The 21,710-nt window shown below is 38.3% G+C and overlaps 1 protein-coding gene across 1 annotated transcript in view; it reads right to left on the reverse strand.

The window, feature by feature from the left end:
• Positions 1–21,710, reverse strand: part of TMC1 (transmembrane channel like 1) — a 138,420-nt gene that overhangs the window by 34,129 nt on the left and 82,581 nt on the right. Inside the window, exons 5-9 of the mRNA XM_080574292.1 lie at positions 19,024–19,114; positions 17,630–17,711; positions 11,781–11,887; positions 10,440–10,538; positions 4,792–4,934 (exon numbers count right to left, since the gene is read on the reverse strand). Of these exons, the coding sequence (XP_080430418.1) occupies positions 4,792–4,934; positions 10,440–10,538; positions 11,781–11,887; positions 17,630–17,711; positions 19,024–19,114 (522 nt within the window). The remainder of the gene's footprint in view (positions 1–4,791; positions 4,935–10,439; positions 10,539–11,780; positions 11,888–17,629; positions 17,712–19,023; positions 19,115–21,710) is intronic.

Here is a 21,710-nt window from a genome sequence, read left to right on the forward strand (position 1 = left end):
CTCTCATATCCTGGAAGAGAATCATAAGTAAGTAATATGGCAAATACTTCTGAGCTGGCATAAACTAAAGCCACTGGGGAAAGGAGGGATTGGTTGGTTGGTTGGGGTAGTTTTTGTTGTTGTTTGGTTTAGTTTTTGATTGTTTCTTTTAGTTGTTTTTGCTTGTTTGTTTGGTTGGTTGGTTGGTTTTTTGGTTTGTTTTTTAAAGATTATATACAGAAGAGAGAGACTTTATGAAGGGTCTTGGTGAGAATTTGCCCTGCTGCTGGTTTCTAGACTAAGATCATTCCTTCTCAAGAATTCCTAACAAAACAGTGAATATGGTTGGGATATTATTTCCATGAGACCAAAAATGTTTCTATTTAGTAACATACACAGGAAGAGCTGAAGAGTGGAGCCATAATTCTAAATGTTTCCCCTAAATATAATAATACCATCTTACTACCTCTTTCACACATGCACACTCTTTCCCATATTTCTGTTAACAGGATAACAACAGTAGCGCTTCCCATTATATTGCTTTCTGGAGAAACAGCAAAGAGAAGAAGACTGCAAAAACTGTCCTTAAGATCACCTAATTACAGATCAGCGTTAGTGTCACATGACCAGATGGGAAGCTACTAGATACGCTGCAGTTTTCCTCTTCGGTCTTCCTTTGTTTTATTCTGAGGGATTCTCTGATAGATTCTCTGAGACTAAGACTTTTCTAATTTTCAAAGATACATTATCAAATAAATATTTTAAAAGACAGTTTCCAGCTATACCAATGACTTTTTTATTGAATTAGTTTTTCCTTAAAAAAAAAAATGTGTAATTGATGACTTTTTTTTTTTCTTCTGAAATTCTTTTGCCCTATGCAGGAAACGATGTAATATTAGAAAAACAGATCATGATTTAATCTAGTGCTCATGAAAGTGAAAAATTCTGGCCTCAGCATGAAACATTAGAAATAAATTAACTGTGATCTTTTCAAAAGTGTCCTTGAATCTTGACCTGCAAAGCTCCACTTTTCACCCTTGCTAACTTTTAAAGATGCATTACAAGCTAACTGCATTTATTGCAGTAGGTGGTCGTCTTGCTGGAATCAAGGGTATTAAATATTGTATTTACTAGCAGCCAGTCTCCTCTGAAAATATAAAATTATCACAGTCTATTCGAATAATTAGTTTGGCTATAAAATAATAATAAATGAGTATTTATTTTAATTCTGATCCTAGGACAAAATTCAAGTCTGAAATTTGAGAGCCAAAAATGTCTCACTAATTGTACTGCCTAAGCCCAATTTCACTTACCCATATGCTTTCTACTGATTTAATGTTATGTTTTTAACATTAATATTAAGCATAGTTTTCTTGGGGAAAACACTGCTGGAAATCATTTTTTGTGCCACAGGACATTAAACCTTTACTATGATCAGTGGTATTAATTCTTCTCTACCACTGTGCAAATGTGACTTAACCACCATAGTCTTGCTGAGAGTCATTTACTGCTGACTGTGAGTTACACAGAGAATTATTTGCCATATGTTTCTTTCTTTCTTGTCTTCTTCCTTCTTAAAAGAAAGTAACATACATACCGTATCATTGAAGGAAGAACAGTTGAATTTCCTGAATGTTAGCTGACATGCTAGATGCGGAGCATAATGACAAGAAGGGCTGACAGCTCTGTTCCTTACTTTACACACTTATTTTACACTTTGAAGTTGCAGGAGAGAAATACTGTTATTTAAATAAGGACTTTTCCCACTTCCACAACAGACAGCTGCTAATGCCAAAAAAAAAAAAATAAGTGTAGGCCCAAGGAATCTTATATGACTTTGACATGTAAAAGAGGCATCAAGGGCAATAAGAAAGGGTTCCATAACTACCTCAGTAATAAAAGGAAGACTAGAGGAATTGTGGGCCCTCTCCAGAAGATACAGGAGACCCAGTCACCCAGAGAAGAGAAGGCTGAGGTACTAAATGACTGTTTTGCCTGTCTTCACTGACAAGAGCTCCAACCATATGGCATGGGTCCCAGAAGACAAAGGCAGGGACTAGAAGAATGATGAACCACCTAGTTGTATTAGGATTATGCAGCAAGGTTTTGGTAGCAGGGGTTGTAGGGGTGGCCTGTGTGAAAAGAATACAGTACCTGCCCTGTATTAGAAAAGAGCCAGGTTCAGCCAGCTCCAAAGGGGCCCACCACTGGCCAGAGTTGAGCCAATAAGCAATGTTTGTGCCTCTGGGAGAGCAGATTTAAGAAAGGGAAAAACTGTGCTGCAAAACAGCAGCTAGAAGAGAGGAGTGAGGAACAGCCCTTCAGACCCCAAGGTCAGTGCATCAGGAGGGCAGGAGGCACACAGCAGCAGTTCCCCTGCGGCCTGTGAAGGGAGAGGCCCCTGGTGGAGCAGGCTGTCCCCCTGCAGCCCATGGGTCCCACACGGAGCAGATCTCCACGCTGCAGCCCGTGGAGGAGCCCCCAGTGGAGCAGGTGGAGGTGGCCTGGAGGAGGCTGCAGCCCATGGAGAGCCCCTGCAGGAGCAGGCCCCGGGCCGGAGCTGCAGCCCATGGAGAGGGGCCCACGCAGGAGCAGGGGCTCTGGGGGGAGCTGCCGCCCGTGGGGGACCCGTGCTGGAGCAGTTTACTCCTGGGGGGAGGGATGGACCCTGTGCTACGGAGCCATGTGGGATCAGTTCTTGATGAGCTGCTGCCTATGTGCAGCCCCCGCAGGCTCAGTTCGGGAAAGACGGCATCCCATGAGAGGGACCCCACGTGGAGCAGGGGCAGAGAGTGACCGTGAAGGAGTGGCCGAGACGAAGCATTAGGGACTGACCGCAGCCCCCATTCCCTGTTCCCCTGTACTGCTCAGGGTTAGGACATAGAAGAGGGTGGATGGGGGGATGGTGTTTTTATTTTGTTTTTGGTTTCTCACTGCTCTAGCTTGTTGGTAATAAGTAACATATTTTACTAATCTCTCTGTGCTGGGTCTGTTTTGCCCATGATGGTAAATGGGCAAGGATCTTGCTGTCCTTATCTCAACCCTTGAGGACTTTCCATTGTATTTTCACCTCCTTTCCTTTGATGAATGGGGTAGAGAAAGAGTGGTTCTGGTGGAGTTCAGATGCCCAGCTTGGTAAAACCACCACACCAGTGGTGGAGAAGATCAGGTTCGAGACCATCTATATGGTCACTAGTGGGGTCCCTCAAGGCTCCATTTTAGGGCCAGTCCTCTTCAATGTCTTTATAAGTGATTTGGATGTAGGACTAGAAGGTGTTTTGAGCAAATTTGCCAACGACACCAAACTTGGAGGAGTTGTGGACTCGGATGAGGGTGGAAAGGCCTTGCAGAGAGATCTGGACAGATTGGAGAGCTGGGCGATCACCAACCACATGAAGTTTAACAAAGGCAAGTGCCGGGTCCTGCACCTGGGACAGGGCAACCCTGGCTATATGTACAGACTGGGCGATGAGACGCTGGGGAGCAGCCCCACAGAGAGGGATCTGGGGGTTGTGGTTGACAGCAAGCTGAATATGAGCCAGCAGTGTGCCCTGGCAGCCAGGAATGCGAACCATATCCTGGGATGCCTCAAGCACGGCATCGCTAATCGGTCGAGGGAAGTGATTGTCCCACTCTACTCTGCGCTGGTCCGGCCTCACCTTGAGTACTGTGTGCAGTTCTGGGCACCACAGTACAAGAAGGACATTAAACTGTTGGAGAGTGTCCAGAGGAGGGCGACGAAGATGGTGAAGGGCCTAGAGGGGAAGACATATGAGGAGCGGCTGAGGGCACTGGGCCTGTTCAGCCTGGAGAAGAGGAGGCTGAGGGGGGACCTCATCGCAGTCTACAACTTCCTCGCGAGGGGGAGTGGAGAGGCAGGTGACCTATTCTCCGTTATCACCAGTGACAGGACCCGCGGGAACGGTGTTAAGCTGAGGCGGGGGAAGTTTAGGCTGGACATCAGGAAGAGGTTCTTCACCGAGAGGGTGGTCGCACACTGGAACAGGCTCCCCAGTGAAGTAGTCACTGCACCAAGCCTGTCTGAATTTAAGAAGAGATTGGACTATGCACTTAGTCACATGGTCTAAACTTTGGGCAGACCTGTGCAGTGCCAATAGTTGGACTTGATGATCCTTATAGGTCTCTTCCAACTCGGGATATTCTATGATTCTATGATTCTATATAAGGAACCTGAAGGTGCACAAGTCCATGGGATCTGATCCATGGGTCCTGGAGGGAACTGGTGGATATAGTTGCTAAGTCACTGTCCATCATATATGAGAAGTTGTGGCAGTCTGGTGAAGTTCCCAGTGACTGGGAGAGGGGAAACATAACCCTCATTTTTAAAAAGGCAAAAAAGGAAGACCCAGAGAACTACAGGCTAGTCAGTCTCTCCTCTGTGTCTGGCAAGATCATGTAGCATACCCTGCTGGAAACTATGCTAAGGGACATGGAAAATAAGGAGGTGATTGGTGACAGCCAAAATGACTTCATTAAGGGAGGATCTGCCCAGAGAAGTTGCGGATGCCCCATCTCTGGAAATATTTAAGGCCACGTTGGATGGGGCTCTGAGCAACCTGATCTGTTGGGAGGTGTCCCTGCCCATGGCAGGGGGTTTGGAATTTGATGATCTTTAAGGTCCCTTCCTACCCAAGCCGTTCTATGATTCTGTGGCAGAAGTCAGCATTTCTTTGCATTTTAGCTCCATTACTGTATTCCAAAGTGTATTTTTTCAAAGGTAGTCTTGGTGATCAACATTGATATTACATGTCTTTCAAAATGTACTTCATTCCAAAGCCAAACAGAACTTACGTTCGAATGACAATCATAAAGCTGTAGCCAATAGTCCCAACTCCAACAAGGAAATAGGAAAGAGGCATCCTGAACTTGAGCCATCCAATTGTCCTCTGGTTATTGTAATAACCGTAAAAGAGCACAGAATACTGTGCAAAGCCCTGAAAATTCAATAAAAAAATTAACATCACAAGTTTGTTAGCTATGCACTTAATTAGAATTCTACCAACAGCAACATACTGAAACATTAATTTTAATGCATTCAGAACAGTTATAAGCATCACTATAATAAATCTCACAGGATAGACAAACCCTCCTTTTGTAATTTTTAGAAAGACAGAATATTTCATGTCAATTTGCAAATATTTTATCTTTAAAACTACAAGGACAGTCTATCTACTGAAAAAAAAAATAAAAATAAAAAATCACATACTTAGTTTTACAAATTACTTCCAGCAAAAATACACTATTTTTTGCTTCATTTCCACATTTCTTGTATATTCTTTTTAATATAAAATTCTCATACACATTCTTTGTCTAATGTTGTTTGCTGTTCACTGGGTGATCATTCCATATATGTTAGTCAATACATAGCTGCATTTTATTGAATAATTATTCAGTGTGCAGGGTTTAACGCTTTGACTCCAAGTTTATAAGGAATGCAATGCAAATGTATCTTTTCAGCAGTTCAAAGTTTATCTATTTTTCTAAAAGCCTCAATGAGAATCCCTTTCTCTTCTACAAGTCATATTGCTGATTTTTCAAAGTACTAGTAAATGGTTAACAGTAAAAAAAAAAAAAAAAAAAAAAGCTGGTATCTAAAATGATCTAAATACCTGAAGTTTCCTGATAATCCTCAAGTTAGAGCAAGAAATCTCCTCCTAGAAGACTGTACCTAGAAACTTTCAAATGACAACTGTCAATGGCCACACCTCCAGCTGACTGCATGAATTCAAGGCAAATACAGAGTTCAGTGAAAATGTAATTGGTGGATAGATCATGCATTATTTTGACACTGATACAGTAAACTGACGTTTTTGTGAGTTAAAGAAGCCATTTACTTCCCTTCTGCTGTTCAGTAGCTCATATGACTTAAAATAAATAATATCTCTCCCTTATATATTATCTTGCAATATGCACAGCTATTATAGCTCTTGCTACATCTGTCACAGAGTTAATTGAAAAATTTTGTTTGCAATTCTAATCTGCAAATGAAATATTAATATATCATAAAAATATTATTCAAAATGTCTTGATTTAGGAATCAATGTATCTCTTTTTACATCATATAAGACTGGTTTTCAGAAATATGTATACATACAAGAGTAATAATGTTTTCTTTTCCGATAAGGGAAATATTGATATAGAACACCTTTATTACTAATTACTAGTAAAACTTTCACACAGTTGGGCCATATTGAAATTCAATAGTTGGTCTTTTGCATCTTTATGCTCATTACAGCATCGTATAACTCCATGTTAGCTTAGCTTTCTTTCAGCTTTCTTTACAGCATGACACAGTTCTGGTGTCAGCCTTTTGTATCCCTCAGAGTATAAAAACCTCTCGTAAGTCATTGTTCTGCAAAGTCTGAGATAATTCCTCCATTGTGTGTAATATGTTATTCAGTAAGGTGTTTGTTTGTTTGTTTGTTTGTTTTTCCTGGACTTTGCCTACAGCATTTCACCATGAAACATGAAATATTTTTAGCAGTGTAGGCATTCATGGAAGACATCTTTTGCTATTTCCTTACCCAAATGTAAAAGAAGGGTAAAATAAAAATATTGGTCTACTGTGTATAATGCAGCTTGAGAGTCTGATTCCTTTAGGTTTGGATTATTTTCTGAACTGTAGATTATACAGTATTAAAACAGAATGCCAAGTAAAAAAAAAAAACCTGCGTCTATTTGCCTTGTCAGTACAATGAGTCCAATATCAGGGGGAAAAAAAAATATATATATATATATATATTAAACTAATCTTTTCTTCACTACTTTAAAGAATGGTGATTTTTTTTTTTTGGAGTATGAAGTAATGTTTGTTGACACGGGTTCACTTTTGTATGACTTACTTTGTAACATACAACAACTGCTATCAGATGAAAGGTACTATTTCCTACACTGCTTAATTAAACATGTCAAAGTCTTCAGGGAATATTTTTTGATTTGACATGCTTCAAGAAAATTCTTTTTTGCCCTCAGTATTTCAGGGGATCCATCTTTTTCACTGTCCTGTTCCATGTTTATGTCTACTGCATTTGCTCCCGGTGTTAACTGCTGCTGTAATTCTCTAGACTTTCTTCTTCAGATATGTCAGATCTTGTTTTTCTCAGCTATTATAAACTTTCCCCTCCTTTCACCATCTGTCTTCATTTATCTTTTCTCAAATCCATTTCTTTTAAAAACTCTTTTCCCATTTGCTGTATAAACCTCCTTTAGTCTCCACTCTCTTTACACTCTCCAAGTCACTATACAATTCATTTTTCTTCACTATTTCTCTGATGTTTAAATTTCTCAGTTTAAAATGTCATAATCATTTACTTTCCCACGTATATGTCTAGACATACTCTTCGTGTCATTCAAATATGTAACCCTGATGAACCAGACACAATGTCATTTTGTGCAGCAGTCATTGCAAAATGTTGCAAAATGCAAGATGGCTTTTTAGACAGGTCAAGATCCATTTTATCCATTTTTAACCAAGGAGGGACAACCATTTTTTGAGACAAAATAGAGCAGAAGTCATCTGATCACTTTATGCATATTTACAGTCAAAAGACAGGCAATCGTTGTACTTTATACCTGTTACATTACTTTTAAATGTAGCATTTTGCAACAAATAAGCCTGAAAGATTTTGCTTGTAAATGAGAAAAATTAGTTTATCAAGTTAAGTCTTTTCATATGTTCTGTGGTGTTACAACCAGATTCTTCCTACTGGTGTCTGATGATTGAAAATAATTCCAAGAACCAGCCAACATATAAAGTCAGGTGAGGCTCTGCATTGGGGTATAGAGCCACAGAACAAAAGACCCAATCTGAGACCTACACATCACAAGATTAGATTTTGACTAACTATAGTCAAAGATGTCAGTATTAAGGAGAGGCATAAACATTGTACCTTAAAATGGTATTTTTGTTGTTGTTGTTTCTTTGCTTGCTTGCTTGCTTGTTTGTTTTTTCTTCAAGGGAGGTCAGAGCCATTTTTACTCTCGAAAGGGGAGAAGTATGTAAATCTGTCTGTGCCCTAATGGAAATACTCTTGCAAGCTCAGCAGCCTGCACTGTTTTCTGCACCAACACGATGGGACAGGACCTCAAAGGTTTCAAACCCACACAGAGAGGCCACTTACAGACAAGTCATTCTGCTAAAAGTTGGAGACACTGAGCTGTACTCTGGAAGAACCTGCACCTGAGTTTATTTTACCTGAGAAATGTGTCTGCTTCCAACATCATGACAATCAATCCAACTTCATGTCTGACCAATCTGCCTTCTGTGATGGAGTGACTACATCAGTCAGTATACAAGGGAAGACTGACCAGTGTCATCTACCTGTACTTCTGCAAGGCTATTGACACCATCCCATATGACATCTTGATCTCCAAAATGGAGAGATATGGATTTGAAGGATACCAGTGGATAAGGAATTGGCTGAATGGCCACACGCAGAGAGCAGTTTTCAATGGCTCTATGTCCAAGCGGAGGCCAGTGACGGGTGGTGTCCCTCAGGGTTCTGTCCTGGGACTGGGACTGTTTAATATCTTTATCAATGGCATAGACAATGAGATTGAGTGCACCCTCAGCAAGTTTGCAGATGACACCAAGCTGAGTGGTGCAGTCGACACAACAGAAGGAAGGGTTGCTATCCAGAGGGACCTGGACAAGTTTGAGTAGTGGGCCCTTGTGAACCTAGTGAGGTTCAACAAGTCCAAGTGCAAGGTGCTGCACCTGGGTCAGGGCAATCCCAGGCATGAGTACAGACTGGGAGAAGAACTCATGGGAAGCAGCCCTGCAGAGAAGGACTTAGGAGTTGGGGTGGATGAAAAGATTGACACGAGCCAGCAGTGAGCGTTTGCAGCCCGGAAGGCCAACTACATCCTGGGCTGCATCAAAATAGGAGTGGGCAGCAGGTGGAGGGAGGTGATTGTGCCCCTCTGCCCTTGTGAGGCCCCACTTGGAGTGCTGCATCCAGGTTTGGGGCCCACAGCACAAGAAGGATGTGGGGCTGTTACAGCAGGCTGTTAGAGGGCCACAAAAGCGATCAAAGCCTGGAGCACCTCTCCTACAAAGAAAGCCTGAGAGAGCTGGGGATGTGCAGCCTAGAGAAGAGAAGGGTCTGGGGTGACCTTATTGCAGCCTTTCAATACTTAAATAGAGCTTATGAAAAAGATGGAGAGCAACTTTTTGCAGTGGGTAAACAATAACAGAATAAGGGAGGGATTGGTTCTAAACTAAAAGAAAGGAGATTTAGATTAGAAGTTAGGAAGAAATTCTTCACTGTGAGGGTGGTGAGGCACTGGAACAGGTTGCCCAGCGAGTTTGCAGATGCACCATCCCTGGAGCTGTTCCAGACCAGGTTGGACGGGGCCCTGGGCAACCTGATCTGGTGGGTGGCTTCCCTACCAATGGCATGAGGGTTGGGACTGGATGATCTTTAAGGTCCCTTCCAAACCAAGCTGTTCTGTGAAGTACATTCATGCTTCCCGCTGCTAAAATAATTCAAGTGCTAGAATATACTTATATGCATAAGTCCCTAAGTTTTGATGTTCCTTATAGAAAAGAAAGAGTGCAGTAGATTGAGATAGAAATCACTCTTAACTCAGTGGATGCTGCTTTCATTAATCTGAAGGAAAATCTTAATTAGATGGTTGCACTGTTTCACAGGTGAAAAGTACCTTTTGATAACATTGAACATGACCCATAGAGAATTATAAAAACCTTCTAACCAATGTATTGCAATACTGAATTTATCATCAGCTAGCCTTATACAAAATTGGATCATCTGTATATATAATGAGATCAACTGCAGAGAAATGCCACATGCAAAATTAGGTTAGTTGTTTTCAGGAAGAAAAAGCTGTATGGCATATTTAGGATTAGTCTGCTTAGTCTGTCAGTATAGGAGGTATAGAACCTTAGGTTAGGCAGGGCATCACTTCAACTGTAAAGAATTAAAACATCCTTACTAATCTGGCTAAAATATCTATATATTATGTAAGACAGAGAAAAACTAAAAACAACATTCAATTTTAGAAAAAAAAAAGAAAACTACACAGCACATTATTGGATTTTTTTTCTTATCCATTCTGCATCCTCCAATGTGGAATCGTAATATCATAAATACAGAAGACTGAATTCATCTTTAAGTAGTGGACAGACTGCACCCAGGGCTGTGAATCCAACTTTGAGACTCTTTCCCATAAGCCTTTGTATTGCTTCAGATACTGAGATGTGCATGTAGACACTGAGTTTGATACATTTTTTACCTGAAATAAATGTCTGTACATAGATTTTGTGGGGGGGGTTGGGGGGGTGAGGCTGGGCTAAATTCTACTTCTATTTTCTTCTGAAATATTCCATATTAAATCTCTGATTATTAAATAGTGAAGCCAAAGTCCATAATAATGAAAAAGTCGTGTGAATATGCAATATTGCAAAATTATGCACTTACACTAAAATCCCAGAGAGTAGCAAAGTTCATAGCACTGGCTTCTTCAGCTCTTGGGACAGTTTTTCTCGGTAGAGAGCCATATGGCTTCCCCATCAAAGCCTGGAACCAAGAAATAAGAGCAATTTACATTTTAAAGCAAAATACCAACAAAAGGAAGGGATAGTGATCTGTCACTTCTTAGGAAGACTTATTTTGTGCTCCTTAGTTCCCTAGTGAGGATGACCTACTTCTCCTCTTCTTTTCATGGCTTCTGACATTTAAGATTGAAACTATGCCTAAAGTATTCATTAATGGTCTTTTCTAAATTTAAAGTGACATTTCACTAGCAACAAAGTGCTATCAAGTTGTGTCACCTACATTCAAAGGCAACAAAGAATTTCAAATTGATGAGTGGGCTGTGTCTTACAGACAAGACCAGAAGATTCATTTTTCTTGCATAATGAATTTTATTGGTTTGTTACCTGAAATGTGTGGGAAAATGCTACGATTCAGTTTGGATTCTGAGTCCCACTGCTCTGGCAAAATACTTGCCAAGCCACAGTATATGTCCTTACAGCACCCTTTCTAAGCCTCTCCCTGTAAATAGTTTGTCATTTTCTCTGTTTTGGCCTCAGTGAAAGATGAATCGCACTACTGAAATGGTATACTAGGAAACTGCTGGAAATTCCTGACTTATAGTTTGCCATCTGCTCACTAGAAGGTGTGAGAATGTGAAAGAGTGAAATCAGGGAGATGGCACAACACTTTTAATTCCATATAAGCCCTCTTTTTAGGAAGGTACTGAAGTGCCTTAAAGGTGCTAGATAAATATTTTATTTCACAAAAGTGGTTTCTGCTTGAAGTACATATTCTGGGCACGGTTTTTAACTTGTGCCTCTCTTGTGACTTTACAGCCTGTTCAGCCTTCTTAACATATGAGTACAAAGGCTGCTGGAAAGGGTCCAGGATGCCTCAGAGCCTTGGAATATATCTTTGTCTTTGCAGTGCAAATTTTAATATACCACTTGACTGCTTCTTTGCCTGAGCTCGTCTACTTATTTCTCTATTAAAAAAAAAAAAAAAAAAAAAGAAAAATGTTTAACACCATCCCAGTCTCTACAAAAACACTTTTGGGACGGACACATCCTTACATACATTTTTCTGTTTGGTCTACTCCAAGACACCTCTCTAAAGACAACTTTCCATGAAGTACACCTTCATGACCTTAGTACACCTTAATGTTTTTTAATGGAGCATAAAGAGATTACAAATCTATCTGAAGGTCCAGTCCTATGAAATGTCACAGCAAAGGCAGAAATTCTCAATGACAATTTAAAAAATGATAATTTAAAAAATTCCCACCTCAGGCACCATTACAAGTCCAAAGGTCAGTCCAAAGAGAATCATGTTTATTCCATACATCCAGCGTAAGAATATGAAGTAAGAGGCTACTGATGAACCAAAGTGACCTATGAAAACATAAGATGTGAAAAAGGAGCAGATCAGTTAACTTTATATGTTGCTTTACCTTAAAATGAAGTTGTTCAAAGCTTACTTAAACTAAATACAGGAGTGTTTTTCATCTTCTTTACTACTACAATTCTAATAACTTTTTTTCCAGTTTACATACTAGCATTCATTGATCTGGTAGAGAAAACAGAAACAACAAAAAACAAAAAGCAAAAATATTACTTGGACAAAGTACTTCCGGTCATATAAGTACTATGGTATTTAATTGTATGAAATCCTCTAAGGACAGGAATCAAAATAAGTCACACTTTCCCTCTCTCTCTCCCTCTCTCCTCTCTCTCTCTCTCTCTCTCTCTCTCTCCCTCTCTCTCTCTCTCTCTCTCTCTCCTCTCTCTCTCTTTTTTTTTTTTTTAAATACATGTGTATTTTGAGCATTTTTGGCATGTTAAGCCAGTACCACCTCAGTGTTAATAGGAAGTACCACAGAATTAGCTAGTGGGAGTAGTCGTTCCAAGGACATAGAGTACTTGAAAGTGCTCTTTTAAGCTAGCTAGTGGAGACAGAGTTGTTCACCATGGAAGAAGAAAAAGATCTGCAAGTGTTTTATTCTTTCTTTCTCTTAATTTGCTATCTGTATATTCCCCTCAAACCCATGAGCAAAGGCTAACCCATCAAACCAGACCATGGACCTTTCCCACTGCAGACCACTGAGCCAAACACATGTGAAGAGGCGGTTGCAGGAGAACCAGAGAGCACTAAGTGCGTGATTTTACCAGTACCTCTGCAAATCAGGCCAAATAGAAGTAACAGATCAAATTAAACTCAAGCTGCTACAGCACCACTCTGCTAGATAGAGAACAGATGGCAGTCTTGCTCATCTGAGCTAGAAAATAGCAGATTTCACATGGAAAAACTGACCTTTCCCCAGGTTTTCTCACACACAGTCTAGCTAAGGAGCCTGATGCACTCTTACAACAAACAAGAAGCTAATAATCACTCTGTGCAGAGGAGTCTACACTGGTATACACAGACTGTTTTGCAAAGCCAACAACAACTTCTTCCATTTTTTTAAATTAGGTTAACATGGTTGGTACTATCTGAGGCTAATCTATGCATGTTCTATTATTTAAAAAAAAAAAAAAAAAGTAAAAAAAATTAACACACTTAAACTGGCATAATCCCAGAGTGTAAACAGAGATCCATTGATAAGGGATATTTATTTGGGCTATGAAAAGGGAAGGAAAAAACAACAATGACAAAAACACTCTGTTAAGGATTTCAGCATTTCAAAATCTACTTTATTCACCGTTCAGAATGAAACTACAATTTTGAAATTCTGCATGAAAAAGTAGCTAATCTTAGCAGTCTTCTACCTACTGAAAAGTCTATGTGCAGACATGTTTTGGTCAGCCTGGTTTGTCGTGAGCCATTAAATCAGTTACAACACAGCTACAGCTTTTGGTGATGCTATGGACTTAAAAAAGAATAAAATCTAATCATGCTGGATGTGTTCTTCCTGGTCAATATTAATATCCTCATTCTTCTTTTAGGAATGGTTTCTTTTCATTAATCTAGTTACAGCTTTTCATCATTTATCCTGATGAAATCACAGTTATCCAACTGGAACATGTGCATTAAGGCAGTGCATTGGAATTGCACGCATCCATACAGGTCATACAAGTCACGCTGCACAGACTGCTTATGGCCTATATTGATTTTCTGGTAAAACCAGAAATCTCTAATAAGTGAAAAGGTTAGCTGGGGGTAAGGATAATTTTGCTATGGATGCCTCTAACTAGATTTCTGAAGTAGGCAGGTCAAAACAGAGCAACAGGGATCATGGAAAACTGTAAAAACAGTGTGAACCAGCCATGAACAAAAACAGTCCTAGTTTCACCAACATTTTAAATTTATTCTGAGGTACAGCAAGTTCCAGGTACGTATGAAAGTGTAATACTTTATTTATACTATGCATTGGAATGAATCATGTGAATTAGATCTGTGGAACAGAGAAGCTTCCCCTGTCCCAATATAGCAATGTGTTTCCCATTGAGCCCTGTTGCAAAGATACTACTGAATGCCTATTCTGTAAGGAAATTATTCATTAATTAATAGTGTCATTGTGTTATAAAAGTGTCTCTTTTTGAAATGTAAGCATTTCATATGTTTAATTATCAACTTCTACCTCTCCTGAATGTGAAGAGAAAAAAAAAAAAAAAAAAGCAGATTCACTTATTTCAGGTAGATGGATGATGCGTACAGCGTACCGTGATGTGTGTTATTTTGAAGCTGGGCTCCCTTTGCTATAAAGGACTCTGAGCTTGAAGCAGAGAGGCTGTCTGAGGTAACACAGCACTTCAAGCTGATACTCAGTCTTTCTGGATAGCTGGCAGCCTGAAAGAGTCAGACCCGATGGAAGAGTGCTGAGAGAACAAGGTCCCTATTCATTATACTGGGCAATGTTACATAAATAAGCTGAAGGTTAAAGATGAAAGTTTGCTTGCTAGGGCTTAAAAATAGTTAGTAATTCCTTTTTTCTTCTTTATCCTGTTTCCTTATTATTTCATTTATTATTATTAAATAATATTGTTGATTAATAATATTGTTGATTACAGTTATCACAGAAAGGAAAACTCTTTCAAGAATTTTAGTGTCTAAACATTAGCAATCCCACTGCTCCTGGTCCATAGGCATAGCAGAGCTTGCTTAGCATGAATCATTTTCTTCCTAGGTCTTTCTAGTGTACAAGCAATATCCCAAAGAATTTTTCAGTTCAGTAGTATCCCAGGCACAGGCATGGCACAGCACTTGCACCAGTACAACCCATTCTTCATTTGACTTCTTTTACATAAAACTATACTATTTCTACTGACTTCATGTGAATTTAACAGTTCTGTTGTTCTCATGAAGTGTGTTTATTATAATGTTTTTCCGCCAGCTTTCCAGCATCATTCGGTGATGGTAGGGCAGCATAGCTACCTAGGCTTTTACAATTGCATGAAAGAAAGCATTTTATTTCTTTTAACATTTTTTCACCAGTACACTATTTCTTGTTAAGTCAAAGCAATCTTACCCAGTAGTGCCTAACTGACCTTTCACCATCATATAGGACCTTAATTTACATTTCATTTGCAACCTCTCTGCAACCCTGCCTGCTTTTGACCATAAGGAAGAAATATGCCAGATACCCTTCTGTGTCCTGGTCGTAAAAAATTATCACATGCACATACACACACAAAATATTTTGCACATGCTGTACTGTGTAGCAATGTGGAAAGCAGTTGTACAGACCCAGTTCTGTAGCAGTGAACTCTGCCAGAGCATTTTGTATCACTAGATTTCCAAGAGTGGTCCAAACAGCCTACTTTACCTGTCACAATATGATATTATTTGCAGTTTATTTCACTGTACTGTCTCCTCTGGAAATGAACTGTTGTGTAGACCGTGTTCAATTTCCTTCATGCAACCATACTTTGCCATGAGAGTACAGCCCATGGGAGCTAACATGACCAAGAGTTCACAAACATAATGCTGTCTAATGGCGGTATCTATTTTTTAAATATTGATCCTGGTGTCCAGTCCTAGTGTTCCATCACTTTCTTCAATCCCTCTTCAGTCTTTTGGGTGTACTGGAGGATTCAGTGGTTACATGTGTGGTGTTACCTGTGCCAACAAGATACTCTCACTTGTTCAATGTTCTGCAGGTCCCAACGGAATTTTAAGCAACCAAAGTTCTATTACTGTTGAATTCTTCATAAATAGTATCAGACTCATCCTGTTCGTTGTCTGATACTACACGCTTAAGGCAGTAGAATTACTTTCATTTTACAAAGCACTGAACTTAAACTCAAAGAGAATGCCATTGGCTCTGTGACCTAGGAGTCAAAAGTCAATCAGATCTATTATTAAGAACACATCCATTTACTAAGCTTGTTAGAGTATTACCAATACTGTAATACTGATACATATCTTATCTATGTATACATTAAGGTGACAATCAGGTCAAAGTTGAAGCAGCCTTTTTTCAGTCTGTTTTCTGTGTCTCAATGTATCTTAATATTTACTCTTTCCTTGTACTCTTTCCTTACACGCTGACTGGTTTTCTTCAATTTCAGTTTCTCTCACTTCTTTTTTAATATCTTTTTAATGTGCTTTTTGTCTGTGAGTTGGCTACTTCATCAATGTCATCATTAAGATGACCTTGATCTCAGTACTGTATATTTGTTAATACGATGTACATGCTAAGAGCTACTGTTTGAGTTAACCAGAATCAAATAAATTGTGATTTAAAATTTATTTTTTATGCAATATTTCAGAGCTTTTTCCTTGAAGTCTTTTTTCTAGACAATAGTATTTTGGACTCAACTGTAATCTAAGTGTACTTCTTAACTTACTAGTATTCAGACAGAAGATTGTTTCTACAAATAAATACAATTTGCATTAGCAATGAGATGAACAAATATAATGATAAATATAATAGAAAAAGAGTAAACTTCACAATCCTACCTCTTGAGATTATGAAAAGGTGTTATCCTACTATGCTTTTGAGAGCTTCCAGGTAACAGTAAAAATATTACCCATTGTGAATGAAAAAGTAAATAGATATGAAAGCAAGACTGGAATATACATCTATTTTTGCATGCATATTTTACAAAGAAATAAAAGTGTCTGTTGAAAGTCATTACTAAAAGAACGGCTTGTGCCAGGACTACTTCTTTGTGGAAACTAGCAGAAACATGATTCCCATGCATCCTCAAGATGTCTATTATGTGTCCATACCAGTAAGCTACCATGTGCATTCTGCTGCTGAATTTTTGATTCTAACTTTACATATGCAGCAGTTTCTTCTAAACTTCACCCTAAGTATACAGATAATGTGTTCAGCAGTCCATAGACCATATGTTTAAGGACATTATATAAGTTCTCCTCAAGGGTTATTTTGTAGTCCAAAACTCCACAGAATTCACAATTTATCATTTTTCTGCTCTTCTGGCTATTGCACTTTGATGCAACCAACAGCTTCTCCAAAAGGCAACTTCTCTAAAGTCAGGCACTATTGCATTCTCAGCTGCATTCATCGGTGGCAGAACCTCGGTAAGGTACCCATGAAGGTAACCTGAATTTCCTTCAAAGAGAGACATGCAGTTTAAATTCATCCATGGAACTGACAAATAAAACCTATGCCAAAAACTTACTCTGAAACATACCCATAGAACTAAATACATTCTTCTCCTTATATTTATGCCTATTATGTGGTGATGTCCAAGACCACTAATTTTTGCTCCATGCTGTATTATATGACTGAAAATGAGAGAAATAACTTTGTAAGACCTCTAACATTGGGCTCAAGATAATGAAGAAAAGAAAAAAAAAAAAAAAAACCACACCACCACCAACAACAAAAGTCGCAGAAATTATTATAATACAAATACAAGCAAAGTAAAGGTAGACAACAGCTAATCCCAATATCTGTTTTCCAGGATTAAATTCAACACTGGTTCCTAATCTGTTCACTGTTTATTGTTGCGTAAGTTGGCTAACACTCTCTCAAGGAACTTTTCAACAAGCTATTATATCAAGCTTAATAAGTATTAATTAAAGAAGAAATACTTACTGCATTTATACCACACATTGAATACAGATAGGTATTTCTAAAGCACTGAAAAGCAATTTAAAATTTTGGCATGCATCAGAAATATAATACTAGATATTATTCTTTATTACCTTTCACAAGTACTTACTCTCAATCTCCTTAATTTTCATTTCCCAGGGTATGCAGGCTGTCTTAAAATTCTCAAAATCTCTTTGAAATTTCATCCATTTCTGGAAAGGGTTACATATTAAAAACAAACAAGCAAACAAAATCATAATCTCTCACCCCAAATGTGCATTTTCCACTTGAGCTAATGAAAACCCTTAATCATCCAGAGCATCCTTTGGCAGAGCCCACTGCAACAGAAACACTAGCTTATAAAGAACTATCTCCTTTTATTTCCTCTGAATATGTTTCCTACTGGCTTTGTGTGAAGTCCCTATGTCTTCCACAAGAAAAATGATTAAAGAATCCATTCCTTTCATGCCATTCTTTTTTTTTTCTTTTTTTAATTGTTTCTGAGAATTTAATTTGTTCTTTCCTTTGATATTCAAAATTCAGATTTGGAGCTCAAACTGTGTCATTTAATTGCAATTACTCTACTCAGTATTTTATCTAATGGATAAGTATAACTTCTGTAATTGAGCTTCTGGTGCAAATCTGAGTTTGAAAGCCTAATTATTTATTTGTGTGAATATTAATGCTAATAAGATTTGACTACACATCTGCCTGCAGAAAAGCCAGTCTACCTAAAGGTGATGCTGGCCAGATTAAGTGGTCTTGCCAAATGGGCTAAACATTATTCTGCATCATCATTTTAGTTTAGATCAGGAGTGTGTTTCTTGTTTCTTTGTTTTGTTTTGTTGTTGTTTGTTTTTTTTTCTAGTGAATCTCCAAAATCATCCCAATTTACAGCACTTATCTTTGCGATTTAAAGCTGTGTCAGAGCATAAAACAAAGTTTTTAAGCATAAAATTAAGCTGCACTCTAGAAGACTGCTAGTGTGTATTTAGTTCATGGGACCTTATTTGACTTAGGCCAAAGTCCTGCCAGAACACATATAATGTGGACCAGCAACCACCATTCAGTCTTTCAGTCACAATCCTACAGAGCTGTATTGCTTTCTGGAATATATCTAGGATATAGCTCTAGAGTCTTGGCTTAGTGGAGATCCCCAGTATTTTTTCTGTGGAACAAAAAGACACTTTCTGATCTTTCACAAGATCAAGAGAAAGACAGGTCTTAGGATACAGTCAACAGATAAACATAATTTATGCAAAGGAAAATTAACTTTTACTAAATACATGACCAGATATGTGTCTTTGCAGGTCTTGCAATACCATTCATTTTTATCTCAATATATGTCTCAGTCAAATTGTGAGCTTGCATTTGAAATTATTACATGTAAGAGCAGTGGAAACAAAAGTGTTAAATTTCAAATTAAGACAAGGAAAATTATTTTGGAAGATGGGTACATGTGGCAGTAATCTTCAAAAGGCTCCCCTTCTGCATTACAGGAAGTTAGTAAAATAACATACTTACCTTTGTCATCATCACTTTGTATGCGTAGAACTTTTTTCCTTTTCCTTTTCCAAGAGCACCTTCAAATTTTTCAACAAAAAGCTGGGCTTCCCTGGAAAATAAGTGCAAAAGAGAGGTATAGATGATGCTGCAGTAAACTTAATATTGTGTCTACCACAGTAATGTAGTTTTTCTAAGTCTTCATAGAGTTTTGTGTGAACTTGTTCCCTTAGTAAAGCTTAGAAAGAAAAGCTCTTAGATTCTGTCATCCATCTGCCTAAGAAAAATTTATTTTCATTTTTAGTTCAGAGATATGTATACGCTAGAGCCCTGGTTCCCCTGTGCCTATCCTTCCCAAGACTGTATTTAATTCAGCTGTTCAGAATTTCTGCATATATCATCTCTAACTATAAAGAAAAATTTCATAGTGGTCCCCAAAAGACTGAAATTTTGCTTATAAAGATATAGAACACAAATTGATGGCACAAATTTGGAAAGATTTTTTAAATTGTTTTAAAAGGCATGATGTCCATGGATTAAAATAATAAACATATAAGGCCAAGAACGTACTAGTATTTCCTCCATTTCATCTCATCTTCATTTATAATCATGACTTTCATGCATCTCTCTATTGACAAAATATGCCCTAAAAGTCACTTATCCTTACCTAAAACACCAGCAAACAGAGGAAGAACTCTTAGTTGTCAGTGTATTCTCACTGTACTACTGTATCATCACACCGGACAACTGCAGAGCACTCTGTATTATATTAAATATTACACTAAGCACTTGGGAAAAAATTATTGGGAAAATATTAATTGTGATGTACATTCCTCTAGAGGTGCTTCTTTAGGCACTCTAAGTTCACTGAGTGAAAATAATTATCACGTTTATATCTGCTGCTCACAGATTTTACTCACAGGAGCAAGCAAAAAGACTGTCAAACTACAAAATCTGACATTGGCTTTGCAGAACAGTGGTGTTGCTGTGATAAAGGAAAATGAAAGTAACGTGAAGAATGCTGTTAGCCACATCAAAATTCCTCTCAACTCATGGCTAAAATTTCTACATCTTATAAAATACTGTGTTTTTTACCATATAATACTGTAGTTTTAGTAACTACAAATGCTTAGGTTAATCTTTTTATTTTCTTTTGAAGACCTGTATAAACTAGACACCCATCACACTACTCTCTTTACCTCCCAGTGCCAAGGCTCCCAATAAACTGTTGTTTTCATACTTTTCAAGATGATTCAGATTGAATTACTGAATTCAACTTTCCCTCTTTGATAGCCTTCTGAGCACTCTCACCTTCCCACTCACACCTAAACCTAAATGGTGAGGCATCAGGACAAGTGTCAGTTCTCTTGACAGCCACAGGACTACAGCATGATTTTTTCCACCAATTTTCTAATTTTCTCTTTTAAGGACTCAGGCTGGTAGAAGCAAAACTACACACTGTGACATGGGTCCCAAGCCAGTCAGTTCTTTTTTATTATTTTTATTTTTATATTCTTTCCCTGTGGCAAAAGGCAAGCCCAGACTCAGATTAAGAAAAAAAAAAAAAAAACACGCAGCCACCCCTTCAGACGCACATTCACATGTACCATCTCCTCCTCACCACTTCCAATTGTTCCTCAGAAATATAGTCAGAGTCTTTTTAAGGCTCTTGAGATCTCTGACTTCGTGCTTCTGCATCACATTGTACTTATACTGTGGTTCTGGATCACATTTATATTCTGGTTCTTTGACTCTGATTTTTCTGTACTTAGCTAACTTTGACAGTGATTGAGACCCTAGCATTTTCCAAGTCACTCAGGTTTTTCAGAGATATTCTGGCTTACATCTCTTTCTTTCACTTTGATTTTCAAAATAATTCCACTCTTACGTTCTAGCCATCTCAAATAAATGAGAGAAAATATATTCTTCCATCTTCAAGAAAAGTGTCCAAGAGTCCCATTTAAATCCGTGCCCTCAGGGTTTAAAATCTTGCTGCACTGTCTGGAGAGACATAAGTCAATCTTAACAGTAGGTGGCAGCGTTCTCATAAACTCCACAGTCAGTGCTGAAGCCATACCATAAAATCAGCCGGTATCAATAAACTGGGCATGTAGCAATCCTCTAAGTCACCACATCATATTTTTCTTAAGAGAAAAGCTTTATACCATCACTTCTGTCACCATGTAATGCAAGCTAGTTCATGAAAAGTTACTGAAATCAAAGCCTACAGAACTTTAGAAAGCATATGCTTTCAGTCAGTAACTGCATAGAGTTAAGATGCAGAACATGAAGATTTCAAAATGTAGGCTTTGGGGTTGTTGGGTTTTTGTTTCTTGGTTTGATTAGTTTTAAGTGAAGCAATAAATTAGAAAATTAAGGGGATAATATGAAAACAACCATTAAGACACTTAAAATTCTCCACGGTGTATATCTACGTAGTTTGTATCTGTGGCTGAACACAGTTCTCCACAAACTTGTTGTATGATAAAATTATTCTAAGCCAGAACTAGAAGGAGTTTTCCACAGTGAAAGTCATAAAAGGATTTATTTCAAATTCTCAATCTAAGCCCTGTGTTTGCTTGTTTGAAATGTCTTTTTACAAGATTTTGTACAAAAAAAAAAAAAAAAAAAAAAAAGTATTTATTTTGCTTTCCTGCCTCCAAGTTAGATTTTAGTAGTAGTTAAGCTTTTGCTTCATTTTCTGGCTT

The sequence above is a fragment of the Anser brachyrhynchus genome (genome assembly GCF_964034855.1).
Source record: "Anser brachyrhynchus genome assembly, chromosome: Z".
Lineage (NCBI taxonomy): Eukaryota > Metazoa > Chordata > Aves > Anseriformes > Anatidae > Anser > Anser brachyrhynchus.